The sequence below is a fragment of the Meles meles genome, chromosome 20, assembly GCF_922984935.1.
Source record: "Meles meles chromosome 20, mMelMel3.1 paternal haplotype, whole genome shotgun sequence".
NCBI lineage: Eukaryota > Metazoa > Chordata > Mammalia > Carnivora > Mustelidae > Meles > Meles meles.
The window spans coordinates 14,593,517-14,611,848 of record NC_060085.1 but is presented as its reverse complement, the minus strand read 5'-3'; the positions used below and the strand labels follow the sequence as shown (position 1 = coordinate 14,611,848).

Sequence of the window (18,332 nt, the reverse complement as noted above, 5' to 3'; positions counted from 1 at the left end):
CAAACAAAAAATGAAACTGGTCAGATGGAGCCAAGGTGATAGAGGTCAGACCCAGGGCTACCTCAGGGAGGTGACCAACTGGAAGAGGACATGAGGGAGTCCCCCGGGGGCTGGGGGGTGCTCTGAATTCGGGTCACAGGAGTATAAACATTCGTGGAACTGTGAAATGGGCACACCTAGCCATTTGCAGATTACACCTTGATGAAAAAGAAAGACCCTGCGGTTCAGAGAGGTAAGTAACTCTCCCAAGGTCCCAGCAGGAGAGCATCAGAGTTGTCCCAACTCCTGGTCTCACCCCTGATCCCTCCATTCAATAGCATGGGGGTCATAACAGAAGACTCTGTTGTGTATATTACAAGAAGAAAGACAAACCTGAGACACGCAAATGGGCCAGTGACGAGGGCCTTTCTAAATGGTGGTAACTGTCATAAAGGCAATGGGCTGAGAGTGACCAGGTAGACAAGGGACTACTTTAACTAGGAGGTTGGGGAGACCCTCTTTGAGAAGGTGATGTCCCAGCGTTCATAAAAGCAGGGGACAGAATGGTCTAAGATGTTCTGGGACATTCCAGAACATCGTAGAAGGGCCCAGAATGTTTCAGAACATTCCAGGTGGAAGTAATGTGTAGGGTCTGAGCCTGGTGCCAGAAACAGCCTGAGGGACAGAGATGAGACCACATTGTCTGGGGTGTTGTGGGCAAGGCTTAGAGTGAGAAGGGAGAGTGTCGACAATGACGTATTGAAAGCAGCCTCCTTGGTGTGTGGGACACAGCTGTGACCGAGACTGCTAGTGTGTCGCATCTGGCAGGGGGAACATCTATTAAACCAATCATCACACAAGCAAAGAAGCAATAACTTAATTGTCAACATGATAGAGGCTTGATTTGGGGCGTAGTGACTTAGAGTGCCAGGCTGAGCCCGGAGGTCAGAGGGGGATATTTGGGCTGAAGAACTGGCCAGGAAGAGAGCAGAAACTTTTAGGCAGAGAGAACAACCTGTGAGGGGATCCTGGGGAGGGAGAGTGCCAGGAGCCCCGGGGAGCCTGGCAGCACTGGGTGTGAAGGGGGTGGTGGGCAGTGTTACGTGCTAAAGGACCCTCCCCGCCAAGCTTCAGCTTCCCTGTTGGGCTCATTCCTGGCCCTGAGCAGGAACCGGGCAACCCCCACCTGGGATCCAGCCTGAACTGTCCCTCCACCCCTGCCCCGAGGGAAGGACATGAGTCCCCATCCTTTCTTTTTCTTTCTTTCTTTTTTTTTTTTAAGATTTTTATTTATTTCCTTGACAGAGGGAGCAAGAGAGAGCACAGGCAAGGGGAGCAACAGAGGGAGCAGAGGAAGCAGGCTCCTTGCTCAGCAAGGAGCCCCGTGCGAGGCTTAATCCCAGGACCCTCAGATCATGACCTGAACGGGAGGCAAATGCTTACATGACTGAGCCACCCGGGCACCTCTAGTCCCCATCCTTTCCTCCATGTGTTTATGAGTGTCGCCAGGCACACCTTGCTCCTCCCTCCCTTCCTGGACAGATTACCACCTCTGGGCCCAGAACTCGGGCCTGTCACCAGGGAACCAGGACCGCCAGTTGCCATAGCAACGCTACACTTCAGGGACACATGGATGCTCCTGCCTTATGCCATGACGCCAGCCACCCACCCACCTTCCATGAGGCCTGTATCAGTGCGAGAGGAAGGCACAGGAAGGGGTGGAGGGGGCAATTTCCCAGATGATTCACAGAGCAGGGGGACAGACAGGGAAACTGGGGCTCAGAGGGCTCTGGAGGGAGCTCTTTCACAAGGTCCCTTCAGCTGGTGCTTCCCCCTTGGAAGAGCCCTGGACAGAGGCAAAGGGCCCTCTCATTCCTGAGATTCCAGAAGGGGCCAGGAGCTACTCAGCAGAGGGGACTGAGGGCGTCGGCTTGGCACTTGGAGTGTCTCCCCAGAGCTCCCAGGTGGTCCTGCTGGGGGATTCCTCAAAAGTCCAGTGGTCTGGGTGCTAAGGTCACACCAGATCCAATCACGCCCTTCAGTGCATCCAGTTTGAGGTAGAGAAGAAGATGATCCTAGAGCCATAAACAAGTCAATGGAGGAGAAAGACCTAGCCAATGATGAGCTGATACAGGAGGCCTCAGAGAGGAAGGAAAATCAGATTTAAAAAAAAAAATGAATCCAGGGGCGCCTGGGTGGCTCAGTGGATTAAGTCGCTGCCTTCGGCTCAGGTCATGATCTCAGGGTCCTGGGATCGAGCCCCGCATCGGACTCTCTGCTCCGCAGGGAGCCTGATTCCTCCTCTCTCTCTGCCTGCCTCTCTGCCTACTTGTGATCTCTCTCTGTCAAATAAATAAATAAAATCTTTAAAAAAAAAAAAAGGTTTTCATAAAAAAAAAAAAAATGAATCCAGGGCCAGGGCCAGATTATCCAGGGAAAAGGAATTCTAGGTGGAGGGCATACCAGTGCGAAGGCCCTGAGGTGCGTGCTATATCAAGAAGAGAGGAAAGTGAGGAAGAAGCAGACAGGAGGTGGCAGGGGCCAGGCCATGCGGGCCTTGTGGGCAGTAAGCAAAGCCCTCAGAAGGGTAGATGATATGAGTGAACATTACTTTTCTCTGCACATGCGCACACACACACACACACATCTGGGACCCCTCTAATACAGCCCCATATCTGGACACCCTGCCTTCTCAGATTCTATCCATCCCTCAAAGCCCAACCAAGTCAGCTGCCAACTCTTTGGGAAACCATCACTCACCACATATTTGGCATGGATTCTTTACCCCACACCACGTACCCACAGCGCTCATAGTTTCTCCCCTACACCACCTGGCGTTATTCATTCCACATCCATGAGCCACCTGCTCTGGCCTCAGCCCGGGGCTGGTCACCAGAGCTTCCAGAATTCATACCCTAGACACAGAGCAGCAAAACATACAAACAAACAAATAACAAACAAAACAAACAAACTAATTACTCTGCCCTTGGGGACTCCATCCCAAGAGAGAGGAAGGAGATGAAAAGATTGGGACCAGTCACAAGTTTTCAGTTCCAAGAAGCTCGACGTGAACTGGCATAAGGCAAGAAGGGGATGGGGTGGATCCAGGGCTTGCAGCAACGGCATGAAGATGTGGTCTCTCTCCATCCCTCTGTTGCGGTGGTAACCAATCCTCCCAGCTCAGCAACCCCAGCTAACAGTGCGGGCCTCTGTCCCAGTAAATTCCACCAGTGCCTGAGAAGGCTCGGGTCAGGCTGCTCAGCCTCCCCTAAGCCACACAAGCTTGGTCACACCAAACCAGAGCTCAGTTAAGAAGGAAGAAAAGAGGGGCGCCAGGGTGGCTCAGTTGGTTAAGCGTCTGCCTTCAGCTCAGGTCAGAATCCCTGCATTGGGCTCCTTGCTCGGCAGGGGACCTGCTTCTCTCCCTCCTCTCCCCCTGCTTCCCTTTCTCCTCTCCCCCTACTTCTCCCTCTTCACTGCCCCTGCTTGTGTTCCCTCTCTTGCCGTTTCTCTGTCAAATAAATAAAAGAAAGAAAGAAAGAAGAGAGCAACAAGTGCCAGGTAGATTTCTATCAAACCCACGACAGTTTTCCAAGCAGAAGGAGCAGCTACAGCAAAGGCCTCGAGGCTGGACCGCTGACTGGTGTTGATGTTACCGCAGGAAACAGTGAGGATAGGACCCATTTTGTCCTCAGACCAAAAGGTAGGAGGAATATAACAGGAAAGGTGGCTGCCAGGTTGGAGTATTGAAAACATTTATTTTTCTATTTTTTAAGGTTTTATTTATTTATTTACTTGAGAGAGAGAGACGGAGAGAGCATGAGCGGGGGTGGGGGAGAGGAAGAGGGAGAGAAAGCAGCAGACTCCCCACTGAGCGTGGAACCAGACAGACACAGAGCTCGATCCCAGGACGCTGACATCATGACCTGAGCTGAAAGCAGATGCTTAACCAACTGAGACACCAAGGTGTCCCTACTGAAAGCCTTTCAACACAGAGTGGCGTGGCCTGGCTGGCTCAGTCCGTGGAGCATGAAACTCTTAATCAATCTTGGGATTATTAATTCGAGCCCTGTGTTAGGTGTAAAGATGATTTAAAAATAAAAATCTTGGGGCGCCTGGGTGGCTAAGTCAGTTAAGTGTCTGTCTTTGGCTCACGTCCTGACCCCAGGGTCCCGGAATCAAGCCACTTGACATGCTCCCTGCTGGGCAGGGTGTCTGCTTCTCTCTCTGCCTCTGTCCCCTCCCTGCTCGTGTTCTCTCTCTCTCTCAGATAAATAGATAAAATCTTCTTCCCAAAAGTTTATTTATTTATTTATTTGACAGAGAGAGAGAGAGAGATCACAAGTAGGCAGAGAGGCAAGCAGAGAGAGAGGGGGAAGCAGGCTCCCTGCTGAGCAGAGAATCCGACGCAGACTCGATCCCAGGACCTTGAGATCATGACCTGAGCCGAAGGCAGAGGCTTAACCCACTGAGCCACTCAGGCGCCCCAAAATCTTCCAAAAATTTGTAAAAGTAAATTAATAAAAGGGAAATAGGAAATCAGGTGGTGTCCAAGGGTAACAGGGAGTCATGGGGGTCAGGAAAGGAGGGACAAGATCTAACCCCATGTAGGGAATAGACTTGACCGGGTGAGGCTGCTTCTAGAGTCTGAGAAATAGGGAGGCATTTAAGCAAAAATAATTAGTAATCACCTGCTCCATGCCAGGTCACATATGAGAACCTTGGGAACTGCCTTCACGGAGTTTTTTAAAATTACGTTAAAGCAGGCCAACCTTGGGGGTGCCTGTGTGGCTCAGTGGGTTAAGCCTCTGTCTTCAACTCAGGTCATGATCTCAGGGTCCTGGGATCGAGCCCCACATCGGGCTCTCTGCTCAGCGGGAAGTCTGCTTCCCCACTCTTTCTGCCTGCCTCTCTATACTTGTGATCTCTCTCTGTCAAATAAATAAATAAAATCTTAAAAAAAAAAAAAGGGCAGGCCAACCTTGAAACATGTGATTATTAATTAGCTATAAATGTTGTAAATGTAGGGGCAGGAGCTGAACATGGGGATAACAGGGGATGCTGGTCCACTCTGAAAGGCCAAGATGTCTTTTGCTGAGGAGGAGCCCTTTAAGATGAGAACTCAGGTAGAGCAGGGCCGTGGGGGAGTTCTTGGCATAGAGACATGCAAATGCAAAGGTCCTGGGGCAGGAAAGAACAGGGTGGGCTCCAGGAAGCCAGAGAGAAGTGGCTGGAGCACAGGGAGCGATGGGGAAAGCCTCCATAGATGTGGTGAGATGTTCATGTGGCCAGATTCGGGGCGTGCCTCACTGGTACATGTAGAGATTTGGACTCCTTAGTGGCTCAGTCAATTAAACGTCCGACCACTGATCTCAGTTCAGGTCTTGATGTCAGGGTCGTGAGTTCAAGCCCCACATTGCACTATACACCGGGTGTGATGCCTACTTAAAAATAAATAAATAAAATTAAAAAATTTAAAAATAGTAAAACCTAGGTGGCTCAGTCAGTTAAGCTTGGCTCAGGCCATGATCCCATGGGATCGAGCCCTGCATTGGGATCCCTGCTCAGCTGGGAGTCTGCTTCTCCCCCTCCTTCCCGCTCATGCTTTCTCTCACTATCTCTGTCTCTCTCAAAAAATAATTTTTTAAAAAAATTAAAATTACAATTAAAAAATTAAAAATTTGGGGTGCCTGGGTGACTCAGTAAGTTAAGCGTCCAGCTCTTGATTTCAGTTCAGGTCATGATCTCAGGGTGATGAGATCAAGCCCCACATTGAGCTCCTTGCTCAGTGGGAAGCCTGCTTGAGATTCTCTCCTCTCCCCTCCCCTAAAATAAATAAACCTTAAAAAAAAAACTGATTAAAATATGTGATATTTATTTTTTTACCATCACCAAAAAAAAAAAAAAAAGGAGGAAAAACCTTACATGTACACTAACCCTAACCAAATAAAATGAGAAATGAGGTACTTCAGTCACATTGGCCGCATAGCAAGGGACCCATAAGGTGACGTGGCTGGGGTGTTGCAGACAAAATAGTTCCATCATTCCAGGAAGTTCTACTGGGCGGCACTGGTCTTCAGCTGCTTTTTACCTCCACCCATGTATCATTTCTTGGTGACATTCCAAGGGTGTGCCTTCAAACCCCACCAGGACCCAGAACAATACCTGGGAAGGGTGCGAAATTGTCTTTGAATGTTGGATGGTGACGCTCATCGTATCACACAGGGTCCTGGCAGGAAGTAGGAGCTACTCAGAAAGGATGCCTCGGGAATTGTAGTGAAGGGGCTATTTGCAAAGGTGTGGGCAGGGTTGGGTAACAGACAGGAGGGGCGCACCACCCCAGGTGAGCAGTGGTGGGGAGCTGTGACCAGGCACAGGCTGAAGGTTGGAGGATGTAGGGAAGGACACCAGGAGAGAAACACTCTACTTCTCCGTCTTCTCTCCTCCTACCTCCTGCCTGTGCTGATCCCCACCCACCCCCATCCCCTCCCCAGCTGACTCTAGCAGAAGGCACAAAGCCCAAGTGGATCTCCTGGGACACAAGGCAAGGTGAAGGGTGGATGGCTGATAATCAGTCCCACCTGATTCCCTCTAACACCCCACCCCCACCCACCTGTCACCCATAGGCCTCCATTGGCCTATGAAAACCTTCACCCCACTGACCACCCCACCCCTCATCCGAAACTCTCCCCAGGAATCTCTGATTGCTAATGATAGACACCACTCCAGTTGACTGAAGCTAAAAGGGGATTTTTCTGGAAGGATCTCTGGGAGTCTGCAGAATGAACAGGAAGGATAGAGAGCCAAGGCCGTGGCCTCATCAGGGTAGGCTGCTCCTGTCCTGCAAGATTGTTCTCAAATGTGAAGTACAGGGCAAGGTCAAGTCTGGATCCCTTGGATAGGGAAGGGGCTAGGACTCACTGTCAATGCCCGGAAGCTGCCCCCAATGGAGCTCTGCCCCACCCCTGAAAGAAAGGCGAATGGAAGCCAGATGACGGCAACATTAACCAAACATCCTCCTCAAGATTCGACCTGTGCATTTCAGAGGAGAGACCCCAAAAGAGAGGCAAGAAAGGGGTACCAACTCATCCGGTCCAAGCAGGTAACAAAGGCCACTTTTCTGGGGACATCCCTAGTCGGAAGTGTGGTGTGGGCTGGGCAGCGGCAGAGGCGCTGTCCTTCCTGAAGCCACGGGGAGTTCCCAGGGTGGTCTCCAACTCAGAAAGGGCCAAGTGGACTGGGGCCATGACCATGCTCAGGCTATTCTCCCAAGGGCAGATGGAAAGATAAACAGAAGTAGGCTCAGTCCAAAATATCTTTTATATACATGGTTTATTCCTCCCGACCCCCATGCTGCAAACCCAGCCTCAGCCGCCTTCCCAGCTTGGACCTGCCCACCACCAACTCTCGCAGGGGCCTCTTCTCTTAGGACTGGATCTCTGGAGGTGAGGTGGGGGAAAGGAGGGTGCCCTAGCACAGGGTGGTTCCCCTGTGCCCTCAGCCCCCACCCTCCAAGGGAGAAAGGAGGAAGGAGGGAGGCAGCACAGAACTGGGGTTTGAATACTCAAGAAGCTACAAGATAGAAGGCAAAAGTAGAAAGCTCTGGGGAAGGGGGGAGCAAGGAGGGACCAAGGCCAGATCCCACCCCCCCCACCCTACGGGGGCATGGCGATCCCAGGACCCAGAGGGGCAAGTGGTAGGACTGGAGAAAGAGGAAGGATGGGGGAGTGGAGGAGCCCAAGGATGGTCCTACCCTGACCTGGACTCCTGACACAGGACAAACGAGGCCCAAGGAGCCCCTGCACTGGGCGATGCATCGGCCGATCAAGACCTACAGCTTGGTCAGGTCCAGTTTCAGCTTGTAGGGTGGGGGGCTATCCCCAAAGGCATGCGACGGGGGAGGATACAGGGGCCAGTCTGGTTCTACCATGAAGCCCTTGTGCTGCTCCAGGGTCAGGGGCTGCAGGGGGAAGAAGAGAGAGGGAGGGAGGGCTACTGAGCCCCCACCCTGCCAAGGCTCCTTCCCACCCCGATCTCAGGTCACCCCAGCTAAGGATTTGCGTTACCCCCCCCCCCAGCTTAATAAGGAAGTAGAGCAAGTTGCCCAGTGTCACTCAAGGAGTCAAGGGACCTTGTCTCCTGGGGAGAGCAGGCAGCCCAATTCAGGGCCAAGGAGCAGCCCTTCTCCCACCCCTCCACCAGGTCCCACCCACCTGGAACTTGAGGTGCTGGCCAGGTGCAGTCACCAGGGTGGAGCAGCTCAGCCACAGCATCACCAGCACGGAAAGGAAGAGGCAGCAGGCCAGGATCCAACGAGGGAGCCCCGAGCGCCTGACCAGCCCAGAAGACAGACTCAGCGGTTCCAGTGGGCTTTGGGAGACCCTCCCCTCCAGCTACACTCCCATCCCCCCGCCCAGGGCCCTGCCACTCACCGGGACATGCAACTGAGGAAGTCATTGTCCTGCAGCTCATCTGATTCCACCTTGGCCTTACTGCTGGTCTTGACTCGGATCTTGGCCTTCCTTACCTTGTCCAAGGGGCCTACAGGGTCTGAGAGACAGGTCATCTCTTAGTGGCCCCCAGGCCTTCCCCAAGAGACCATGGCAGCCAGGAGAGGAGAAAGGAGGCCAGGACCTAAGGTAATGAGCCACGGAGTCCTGGAAGAGATCAGAACCCTGGGAAGTGGACCGTGGCATCCTAGTAAATTGACCATGGAACCGGGGAGCCCTAGGAGTTGGACCACGGAACTTAGGAAGATGAATCACAAAACCCTGGGAGACAGACCATGGAACCCTTGGAGGTGGACCTGGGAAGCCTGGGAGAAGGATCGTGAATCCCCAGGAGAAGAATCACAGAATCCTGGAGATGGACTGTGGAATCCTGGGAAACGGACCACAGAATCATGGGAGATGGGTCATGGAACCCTGGAAGATGGACCAAGGAACCCTAAGAGTTGAGAGATGAAATCCCATTCCTAGAGGGTTCATTTGCCACGAGGATTCTTTATGGCAGGGGAGTTACCTGTGGAAGGAACATTGGTCTAGACGCGGACCTTACCCACGTGCACCTCCAAGGCCTCAGGGTGGGATCCCCGCCAGGTCACCTCTACTCGCTGCAGACGGGCCCCCTCGTGCCCCAGGCTCTCTACCACAGGCTGGGTCTGGATTGGGAACAAGACAGCACAGAAGAGCCATTTAGAAAGGCACCACCTTGGCCCTGGGAAGCACATCTCTGTGTCCCCTGTAGGTTATATTGTCCCACGCCCAGCTGACACATAGTTCCACGATGCAGAGGGAACCTTCTGTGGGGCTGTGGTTCCCTGCTGCTGCGGGCATCTCAGTGCGGACCCAATCCTTTAGCTCCTGATGTAGGAATGCTATCTAGGCCAATAGAATCACGGGGATTGGATGAGAGACGGTCACATGACCGAACCAGGGCCAACCAGAGTAAGTCTCCATTGAGTTAAAACTTCAGAGATGTTATACCCTAGTCCTCTGGCATCTACTCATCAGGAGAGAAGAGCTTTCCTGGGAATGCTCAACCACAAAGGGAAGCAGACTCAGGAGGGGAGTGAGACAGTGAACCCCTGAATCTAGCTGGGTCCGAACATTGATCACCTGAGGACTTTACATCACATGAGCCAACAGCCAATGCATCCCACCTTCTTAACCCGATCACCTACCTACCGCGCTGGCACCGCCCCAGCCAGACCCCTCACCTGGAACACCACCACCTTCCCGTTGTCAGTCTGCAGGTAGTACGTCCAGGTGGAGGAGACAAAGCCCTGGGCCGAGTTGACGAGGTCATTGCAGAGGGTGGAAAACAAGTCCAAGAGCGAAAGGGCCCCGCTTGGAGCTTCCAGGACCTTTCTCTGCCAAGGGAAGGCCCAAGGCACAGACATGTCACCAAGGTAGGGGAGCGAGCTGAGAGAGTTCGCTGGAACCAGAATTTGCTAAGCGGTTTGGGGCAATGGGGCTTGATGTCATGAATGCTGTCTTTGGCTCGCTGTTGCCCTTGGAGAAGGGGATTGCCCTCTCTGAGCCCCCAAATGGGGATGATTCTCTTCCGTCGTGGGGTTGTTATGAGAGTTCAGTTAAAAGATGGCACAGCACCAATGTGTAATACATGGTAGCTGCTGTTATTAAAAATTTCACATCCTCATTCTTATTTTGACAGCATCAGGAGAGAATTCAGAACAGAAAGGAGTGATATAGTACAGCGTGCTTTTGTGAACAATGAAGGCCTGGAGTGGGTGGAGGAAAATGGGTGAAGGTGAGGAGCTTTCTGGGCAATCTTAGTTCAGGGGTCTCTGGCTGTGACAGGTGGTTTCCTGTGCCTTAGTTTCCCCTAACACAACGTTTCCTAGACTCACTCATGGACATGATGGGTGAGCAGTTGTCATCTCTCCCAGGGGTGGGGGGCAGCTCCTCCCTGAAACTCAGTTCTGAGGGGTCCTCCCCCCCCATGACAGCGGCCACCTGTTCACCAAAAGGAAAGTGCTTAGACGAGCACCTGGCATACAGTAGGGGCTCAACAAAGTTAGCTCTGATAACACTGAAGATGGGTAAGGTGAGGTGTGGTCACAGCCTTAGTGGTACCGGCTCTAAATCGTAGGTCTTGCCCAGCCCTAACTATGTGACCTCGGGCAGTTGCTTTGTGGGCATGAAATGAGAGGGACACTGTCCCAGGTGCCTCTAGGTGGCATGAGGAATTTGAGACAGGCTGTTTTGGGGCCTGGACCAGGACCAATGACTGATAAGCACGAGCTGTTTTCTGCCATTTACTCCTTGTACAGTGGTGGGAGGGGAGGGTCCTTCCCATATCACAGAGATGATTACTGAGGCTGGAGGCAAGACAAGACTCCATCGAGAATCCCTAGTAAGCCCCGAATGGACTACAGAGCCTGGGAGACTCAGGACATGAGTGTGGATTTAGGGAGGAGAGAAAGGATGGGGGATGTTCCCAGGGCCACAAGTGGGAGGCTGCCCACCTTCTGTTCTGGTTCAGGCTCAGGTTCAGGCTCCGGCTCCGGGTTCTGACTCCAGCAGCCCTCGCTGCAGGCCTGCTGCTCCGTCTCCTTCACATAGGCCTCCACACACGCTGGGGATGGGAGGAGGTGGGGACGGGGCAGGAGGGGTGGCTAGAGAGTGACCTTTCCCAGGCCACCTCGCCCCACCCTGGCCACTGCACCCCCCGCCCCGGCCCCCGCTGGCCCTCACCTGCTTCACACTCAGTCTGGGTGGCATTAGGCTTGGAGCTCCTTGCCACAAATCGGCAGATGGAGAAGAGGCGGCAGCCGCGCTCACAAGCACTGATCAGGACAGCCCTGTCATACTCATTGGGGGACTGAGAAGGGTCCTCCTCCTCCAGCTCTGCCTGGGAGAGGGGACATGGGGTTCAGGCCAGGGGGAGGGGCAGTGGGAGGTTTGCCCTGGAAGCACAGGCTCAGAGCAGGAGATAGAAGATTTGTTGTCCTCTCCTCCTCCTCCCTTCCCCCCCACCCCCCACCACTGCCCAGATCCAGAGTGATTGAGGTGGGGAGGGAAGGCTAATATTAGTAGGGCTTCTTAGCTCTGAGGAAAGGAGAGGGGAATGGACCGTGGAGGACAAGGGATTTGGGCAATGGTTGTAAAACGGATGAGTTGGAGAGAAATGCTTCTCCCTCCCCACCCCACCCCACGCCAAGGCTTCAGGGGAGGAAGACAGAGATTGAGGGGGATTCTCAGGCCTGAGGAAGGAGGGAGGAGGTAAGAGGAGGAGGTTTGTCATCTTTTCTGGCCTGGGAAAATGGAGATCCAGCTGGTGGGTGAGGATGTGAATGGGGGCTGGTTGCTAGCTCTTGGGGAGGGTACGGAAGAGGATGTGGAAGGAGGAGGAAGAGGAGGAGGAAAAGAGAAAGAGGAGGGGAAGGAGGAGGAGGAGAGGACCATCAGACCTGAGGGAGGTGGGGGATGGGCGCCCCGAGGGTCTTTGCGCAGCAGAGCACAGCCAGAGCCGGCTAGGTGGCCTAAGAAGGCTCGATCCCCTCCCCTTTCCTCCCTTGGAAGGACCCCCCCCCAACTCCGCATTCATCGGAGGGACTCGCATCTCCAAACCCTCCCCCATCAGAGGGACCCCCCCCAGTCCTTCCCCCGCGGGAGGAACAACCCCCATCTCCTTCGGAGGGACCCCCGACCCCAGCGCTCGCCTCGATAGAAAGGACCCCAGTCCCTCCCTCACCAGATGGACCCATCTCCATTGTTGAACCCCCATTTCCGACCCCTTCCCGCTCAGAGAAACCCCTATCTCGCGCTCGCGACGGAGGGAACCGCATCCCCAGCCCCTCCCCCACCGGAGAGATCGCCGTTCCTTTGGCTGGCGCTGCCAGCGCTTCACCTGCGAGAGCTGCGGACCAGGATAGCGGTCGCGGCACCGCAGCTGGCAGCTCTGCGTATCCCCAAGCTGCGGGGCGAAGGGGTCGCGGGCGGGCGGCGCGGGGATGGCAGGTGGAGGCTGCAGCAACAGCAGCAGCAGCAGCGGCGACATCAGTGAGACCAAAGCCATGGCCGTGCCCGGAGCGAGGGGCTCGGGGGACGCCGGCTCCTGGCAGGCACCGAGGATGCAGCGGCGGCAGCGGGGACCGGGTCGCTGACGTCACCCGAGCGAGGCAGCCTGGGAAGGGCGGGCGGGGGATGCGGAGAACGGGCGGGGGAGCCGCGCTGCTGCACTGTCGGGGTGCGGGTGGGGCGGGGCAGTTGGACGGTGATCCCCGCCGCCTGTCCCATCTCGAGGGTGCCATGACACCTCCCTCGTATCCACGGGCTAGACGATCTCCGCCAGCGCTATGGGGCAAAAAGGAAAAAAATAGGGTGATGGGATGCGGTGTCTCTTGGCCAGGGGATTCAGGGAGGGCCTCCCCGAGGTGGCAAAATTTGAGCTGGCCTCGCGGGGAGGGCAGTCCAGGCACAGGGAACAGCGAGTGCCCCGAGGCGGGAAAGAGAGTGTTGGAAGAGGAGGTAGGAGGGCAGTGATGCTGGAGCTAGACACGGAGATGGAGCGACGTGAGTGAGGGTCAGCGCTGGGGCAGTGAAGGCCTCTGGAAGGTCTGTGGCATCGTGTCCCTTGCCACCCAAGTGAAAGGGAAGGGGTGGCAACTTTGTAATTGGTCTGCCTCCTGTAGGAAGCCCTCCCAGGCACTTCAAGGTCCCCCAGCCTAGCCCCCTTCTGGGCCAGCCCTGATCCACTGGCCTGGGGGATCTAGCTGTCTACCCTCCAACTGGGGACCTCTCGGCCGGGGCTGAATGGGAGGGGGGCACAGAGGTGCAAGTAAGGCCAGGGTGAGAGTGCTGCTTAAAGTCCTAATTCTTGTGGGAAAACTTGGGACAGGGACACTTCTGGCTTCCATAACAGCCACGCTCCAAGGTGACAGATTGGAGCCCCATGAATCTCAGTTTAAGAGGTTTCCCTAGCTTCCTCTCTGCCAGGCAAGGTAGCGGAGTGGGGCGGGCGCCTCCCTAAGCCTAGGACCACTGCAAAGACCACACCCCCACACCCCCACCCCCGCTGGCAAGCCCCGCGCAGGTGCCTGCCGAAGTCGCACTGCCGCCCGCGTGCCTTCTTGCATCTACGCTCCGCCCCCACAGACGGGCGGCAGCCACTCGGGGTCGGCGGGTCAGAGGGCGCCGCAGGTTCCGGCCGAGGAGGAAGGGACCCCGGGGGGGGCTGGCGCACCCCCTCCCCTGGCCGGCCGCGGCGCTTTCATCTCCGCGGCCTCGGCAGGCCCCCACGTGGCTTAATCAGGCGCGGCTGTGCCTGGCGGACCCTGAACATCTGGAGCCCGGCGCGGCCCCTCCCCCGCCCCGCCCCTCCTGGGTTGCGCCGCGGCGACCCTGCGGCAAGGGCCTCCAGCCCGCGATTTTCGCGAAAGCGAGGGAACCCCGCGTCTAACCTCCCGCGAGTCAGGGCCTGTGCCTTGGGAAATAGCCATTGGTTAAGACCAATGCTGTCTCCCATTTCACAGGTGGGAAACTTAGGCTCCAGGACCCCTCAGCAGAGCTAGGATTCAAGCCCACACATGTCAGTTCAGAGCCCTGCGCGCTTAAGCGTCTTCCACAATTACTATACTTCGTTCATTCCAAACAAAGCCCTTCCCAGGTATTTTCTTGCAACAACCTAAAAGGAAGTACCGGTAGCGTTGTCTAATTTACAGATGAGGAAACTGAGGCTCAGGGTGGGAAAAGGGGTGGGCCCGGATACAAGCGAGAGAAGCAAAGAGAGGCGGGCGGAGGTTGGGGCATTCGACGTAAGAGGCGTCACTTAAAGCGCAACAGGAAGGAAAGACTCCCCGCATCCTCTTGCGGAAGGGGAAACTGAGGCTGGAGAGGTTGGAGCGCTGGCCTAGGTTGCTGGAGGAGAGCGAGAGGGCTTGGTTGCCGCCCACCCACCCCCCTTTCCGCTCTTCGAGGCCGCTGGGGGCGGGAGCGGAAGGAGGACTTGACCCTGGCCCCCCAGGTGAGCCCCCGCGCCCCTCCTGCCGTTCCCGAGGGAGCAGGTCCAGGTGAGGGGCGGGAGGGCCGGCGGGCGGCCGGGGTCGGGTTTCAGGAAATCCGCCGACATTCCTTCGGGGCTTAAGAGGGAAAGTTGACTCGGCGCCGCCCCTCGCCCCCCCCCACTTCCTACCCCCCGGGGCGGCCCGGCCGGGGGCGGCAGGCGCGGGGCGCTGCGGCCGGCCTGGGCGTGAATCAGCGGCTGGCCGGGCGTCCGGGAAGCGGCGGCCGAGGTCAGGGCGGGCATCGGACAAGCGCCCTTTGTCCCTTGCCGCCCTCACCACGACCCCGCTGACCCCCACCCTCAAGCCGGGTACAGGCTGAGGAGGAGGCACGGCTCGGTGGCGCCGGCGCTTGCTGACAGTGGGGGGGGGGAGGGGCACAGCTGTCTACCCCCTTCACACACACCGCAGCTGGCACCTCCTAGAACCCAGACATCTGAGGTTCTCCAGGAAGCCGAGGGGCAGGGAACCCAGGCCTCCGTGGCGGGTGCGCAGGGGCCCTGACCTAGACCTAGGCGGCACTCCTGAGGCCCCAGCTCCACTGCCTATGGGGTCTGAATTTTTCAAGTTCAGTGCACAAAGCTTTGAACCTAGGCATCCCAGTTACCCAGGCTAAAGCTCCAGGGTAGAAATGACGAAGCCCCACCTTCTCCTGCACCCAGGTCCTGAACCTAAGTTCTGCTGTCCCAAACCCATGTCCAGGTCTGGACCCTGACTGGCCCCGCTTCCTGGGAACACAGGCCTGGAGCACGGGCAGCTAATCCCAAACTGAGGGGCCCTGAGTCCCCTCCCACGGGCTCTGGGTTCCTATGGGCCACTGAAGGTGCTATTATCACTGCCTTCTCCCCAGGGTCCCCTCAATGCCCTTCAATTACACAGGGAGCTAGGGCCAGAGGCTCGCCCTCAACTTAATCCTTAGATGCAGAGTGTGCGGACTAAGGAGGAGCCCTTCCCCGTCCTAGGTGGGGCCCTCTCTCCATCTGTACATTCCCAGCCGCCTTCAAGGACTTGGGTCAATATTTGCCAGAAGTTCCGTCAATGCTGGCTCCCCTTCCAGCGCAAAAGGCGGGACTGGGAAGGAAGGGGTTAAACCTCTGGGAGCACCGTGGATAGGGAAGCAAGCACCTGGGGGTCAAATCTCTTTCCTTAAAGTCAAAGGTGTGAAGTGAAGGTTACCCAGTGGGGAGAGAACTTGCTCCAGGGCAGAACTGGGTAAACAATCCTTACCGTTCTGTAGGTAAGGACCAGAGAGGGATGGCTACCAGCTTGGGTCACAGAGCAAGTCAGGGGGTGTGGGCCTCACTGGGACCCCAGGTAGCACGATTCACTAGGACTGAGTTTTCTTGCCACTTGGAAGAACTGAGAATTCTCCACCCTTCCATTTTTGCAAATATTCATTGAGCCCCTACCTGGGCCCAGCATGAGGTCCTAATGGGTCTCAGGGCAGTCACAGTCTAAAGAAAAAAAGTCTCAAGAGAATGACAATGTTCAAAGACAATGTTCAAAGAACTGTGTTCCGAAGACAATTTTAAAAGGAGAAGGGGATGAAGGGTGCCTGGAAAGGGTGGGGGGCCCCTCTGAGGTGACATTTGACCCGTGACCTGATGGAAGAGAAAGCCCTAAGCAAGGCGTGGGGGGGGGGGGGGAGATTTGGGGGAAGTGCATCCCTGCAGAGGGAACAGCAAATCTGCAAAGCCCCTGTGATAGCAACAAGCCTGGTGTGTTTGGGGAAACAGCGCTGCAGTGGCTGGAGCAAAGTGAGGGAGAGGAAAGGGAAAAGGAGAATGGAGGAGAGGAAAGGAGAGGAGGGGCGGATAGGGTGGTGGGGCAGAGAAGACCTGCTTTGCTTCTTTTAAAAGCTTCCTCTTCCTGTCGTGCAGACAAGGAAGGGCAGGAGGGTCACCGGGGACGCCCAGGAGTAGGCCGGGCACCATCCCAGAGGGAGATGGTGGGGCCTGGACCTGGACAGGGTGGAGAGAAGGGGTCAGAATCTCAAAATGGGGATGTGTTTTGGAATCAGAGCCAACAGGATTTGCTGATGGATTGGACGTGGGGGATGAGCGAAGGAGAGAGTTGTCACGCACGCCTCCAGGTCTCTGGCCTGAGCACCTGGGTGGATGGGGGAGCCTTTTCCCCGAAACCCGGGGGTGACTGGGGGAAGAGCAGAGATTGGGGGGGAAACATCAAGATTTCCCTCCAGAAGCAGCCTGAAGTCCTCAGGGAAGGAGTCAGACTTCGCAGGGCAGTGGTTGTGGGGGAGGGGGTGTGCATATCCTGGAAACGCAATTCTAGTTAAGAACTGCCACCGCCTCTTAACCCTCTGCATCACCTGGCAGATGGAGCTATGGCCCCGTTTTTCAGAGGTGACAAACCGAGGCCTGGGGACCACCCCTGCTCCAAGAGAACATGCCCCCCAGTGCTGGGAGCTGTGCCAAGGGCTTAGAATGTGACACCTTCTGTAGCATTGCATCTTCTCACAGAAGACCTTAGGTTGGCTGGGAGCTGCCCATTGTACAGCAGAAAACTGAGGCTGAGAGGCCTGGTTACGAAGGGCAGTGCACAACTCCAGGGCTTTAGTCTCCCCCTCATAAAACCCACTAGGAATCCAGATTGTGGGTATGCAGAGCCTCCAACGTGTGCAGAGCCTCCTGTTCTCCAATCCTCTTTTTTTCTGACAGTCTGGGGTCTGAGCTGGGATCCAAGTAAGAGGGGTGGAGGGTAGCCTTGACCAAACAAGGTGGGGGCTCCTGAGTCACCCTCAGACACTTTTACCCTATTGGCTGGTTAGGGATATGGAGAGAGGGTCTAGGCCTCTAAGGGAACCCCTCTGTAAGGGGGAGATAGAGCCCTTCCTCTCTCTGGGCACACCGCTGGGGGCAGGGCTGAGACTCAGACCTCCGGGCTGGAGGCGTCCCTGGAAATCTCGTCTCAAGCACCGGGTACCCTGAAGGCCGGGAGCCCTTCTATCTTGGGCGCCGTATTGGGTGCTGACCGAGAGGAAGGCGGTGGGGCGTGAGGCGCTCGGGCCAGGAGGGGTCCCGAAACCCAAGCAGTGGCCAAGAATAATAACACGGAGAAGGATCCCGGCGCAGGGGAAAAAAAAAAAAAAAAAAAAGGAAGACTATGCGTCGCTCCCGGCAGCCGGCGTTACCTGGAGCCGGCGGGCGGCGGCCGCCCGAGCGATTACTCACTGCGTGGCGCACCCCACCCGCGGGCCGCTGAACTGATGTTTCCGTGGGGAGGGGTGTCACTGAGTCGGGGGGTTCCTTAACGGTTCTCCTGGGAATCCTTCCCGTCCCACTGGCGGGACCTGGGCAAATCCGGTCCCCGCTCCCACCGAGACTCATTTCTCCTCGTCTATCCACGCGGGAGCTCTCTCCTAAGGTCCCCGGGAACCCTCCGAGGAACCTCAGCCCTGTCCTGCGTGAATGGGACAGCTGAGCCCGGGCGAGGGCCCGGGACTCCGTTGCCTTCCAGCTTTTTCTCAGTCTTCCCTCCAGCAAAGCCTGGGACCGAGGCTGCGCGCAAATCACCGAAGAGAGGCAGAATGAAATGGGAAGCGGGGGGCGCTGGGCCGAGAGAGCGATGGACCCGCGCGTCCAGGGTGTGGGGCTGGGGTTATGCGACTCTCAGGCCCCTGGGAGAGAAGGGGGATTGGAAATGGGAGCAGGCGGGGCTCAGGGACCACTCCGGGGGCGGGGCCAAAAGCTGGGGTGGGGGCAGAGACAGGATGGGGGGAGGAGCGGGCCAAGGCTGGGGGCCGCAGGAGACACTTAAGGGGCACAGGGCTGAAAGCAGGGTGCAGGGAAGTGGGCAGGAGTATGGA

General features: G+C 56.3%; 1 protein-coding gene across 1 annotated transcript; it reads right to left on the bottom strand.

Annotated features, from left to right (window-relative positions):
* Nucleotides 1-7,292: 7,292 nt before the first annotated feature.
* TMEM59L (transmembrane protein 59 like) lies at nt 7,293-12,618 on the bottom strand. Its single transcript, XM_045989868.1, has 8 exons — nt 12,355-12,618; nt 11,199-11,355; nt 10,970-11,079; nt 9,698-9,850; nt 9,037-9,139; nt 8,412-8,529; nt 8,193-8,310; nt 7,293-7,939 (listed from the first exon to the last, which is right to left on the bottom strand). The coding sequence occupies exons 1-8, from the start codon at nt 12,520-12,522 to the stop codon at nt 7,811-7,813; spliced, it is 1,056 nt and encodes a 351-aa protein (XP_045845824.1). The 5' UTR covers nt 12,523-12,618; the 3' UTR covers nt 7,293-7,810.
* Nucleotides 12,619-18,332: the final 5,714 nt, after the last annotated feature.

Excerpts from the sequence above, each read along its gene's own strand:
- TMEM59L (XM_045989868.1), bottom strand. The coding sequence starts at position 12,522 with ATGGCTTTGGTCTCACTGATGTCGCCGCTGCTGCTGCTGCTGTTGCTG. Across the intron at positions 11,356-12,354 it reads CTGGTCCGCAGCTCTCGCAG|GCAGAGCTGGAGGAGGAGGA; the intron begins GTGAAGCGCTGG and ends CCCCTCTCCCAG. Across the intron at positions 7,940-8,192 it reads GCCAGCACCTCAAGTTCCAG|CCCCTGACCCTGGAGCAGCA; the intron begins GTGGGTGGGACC and ends TTCCCCCTGCAG.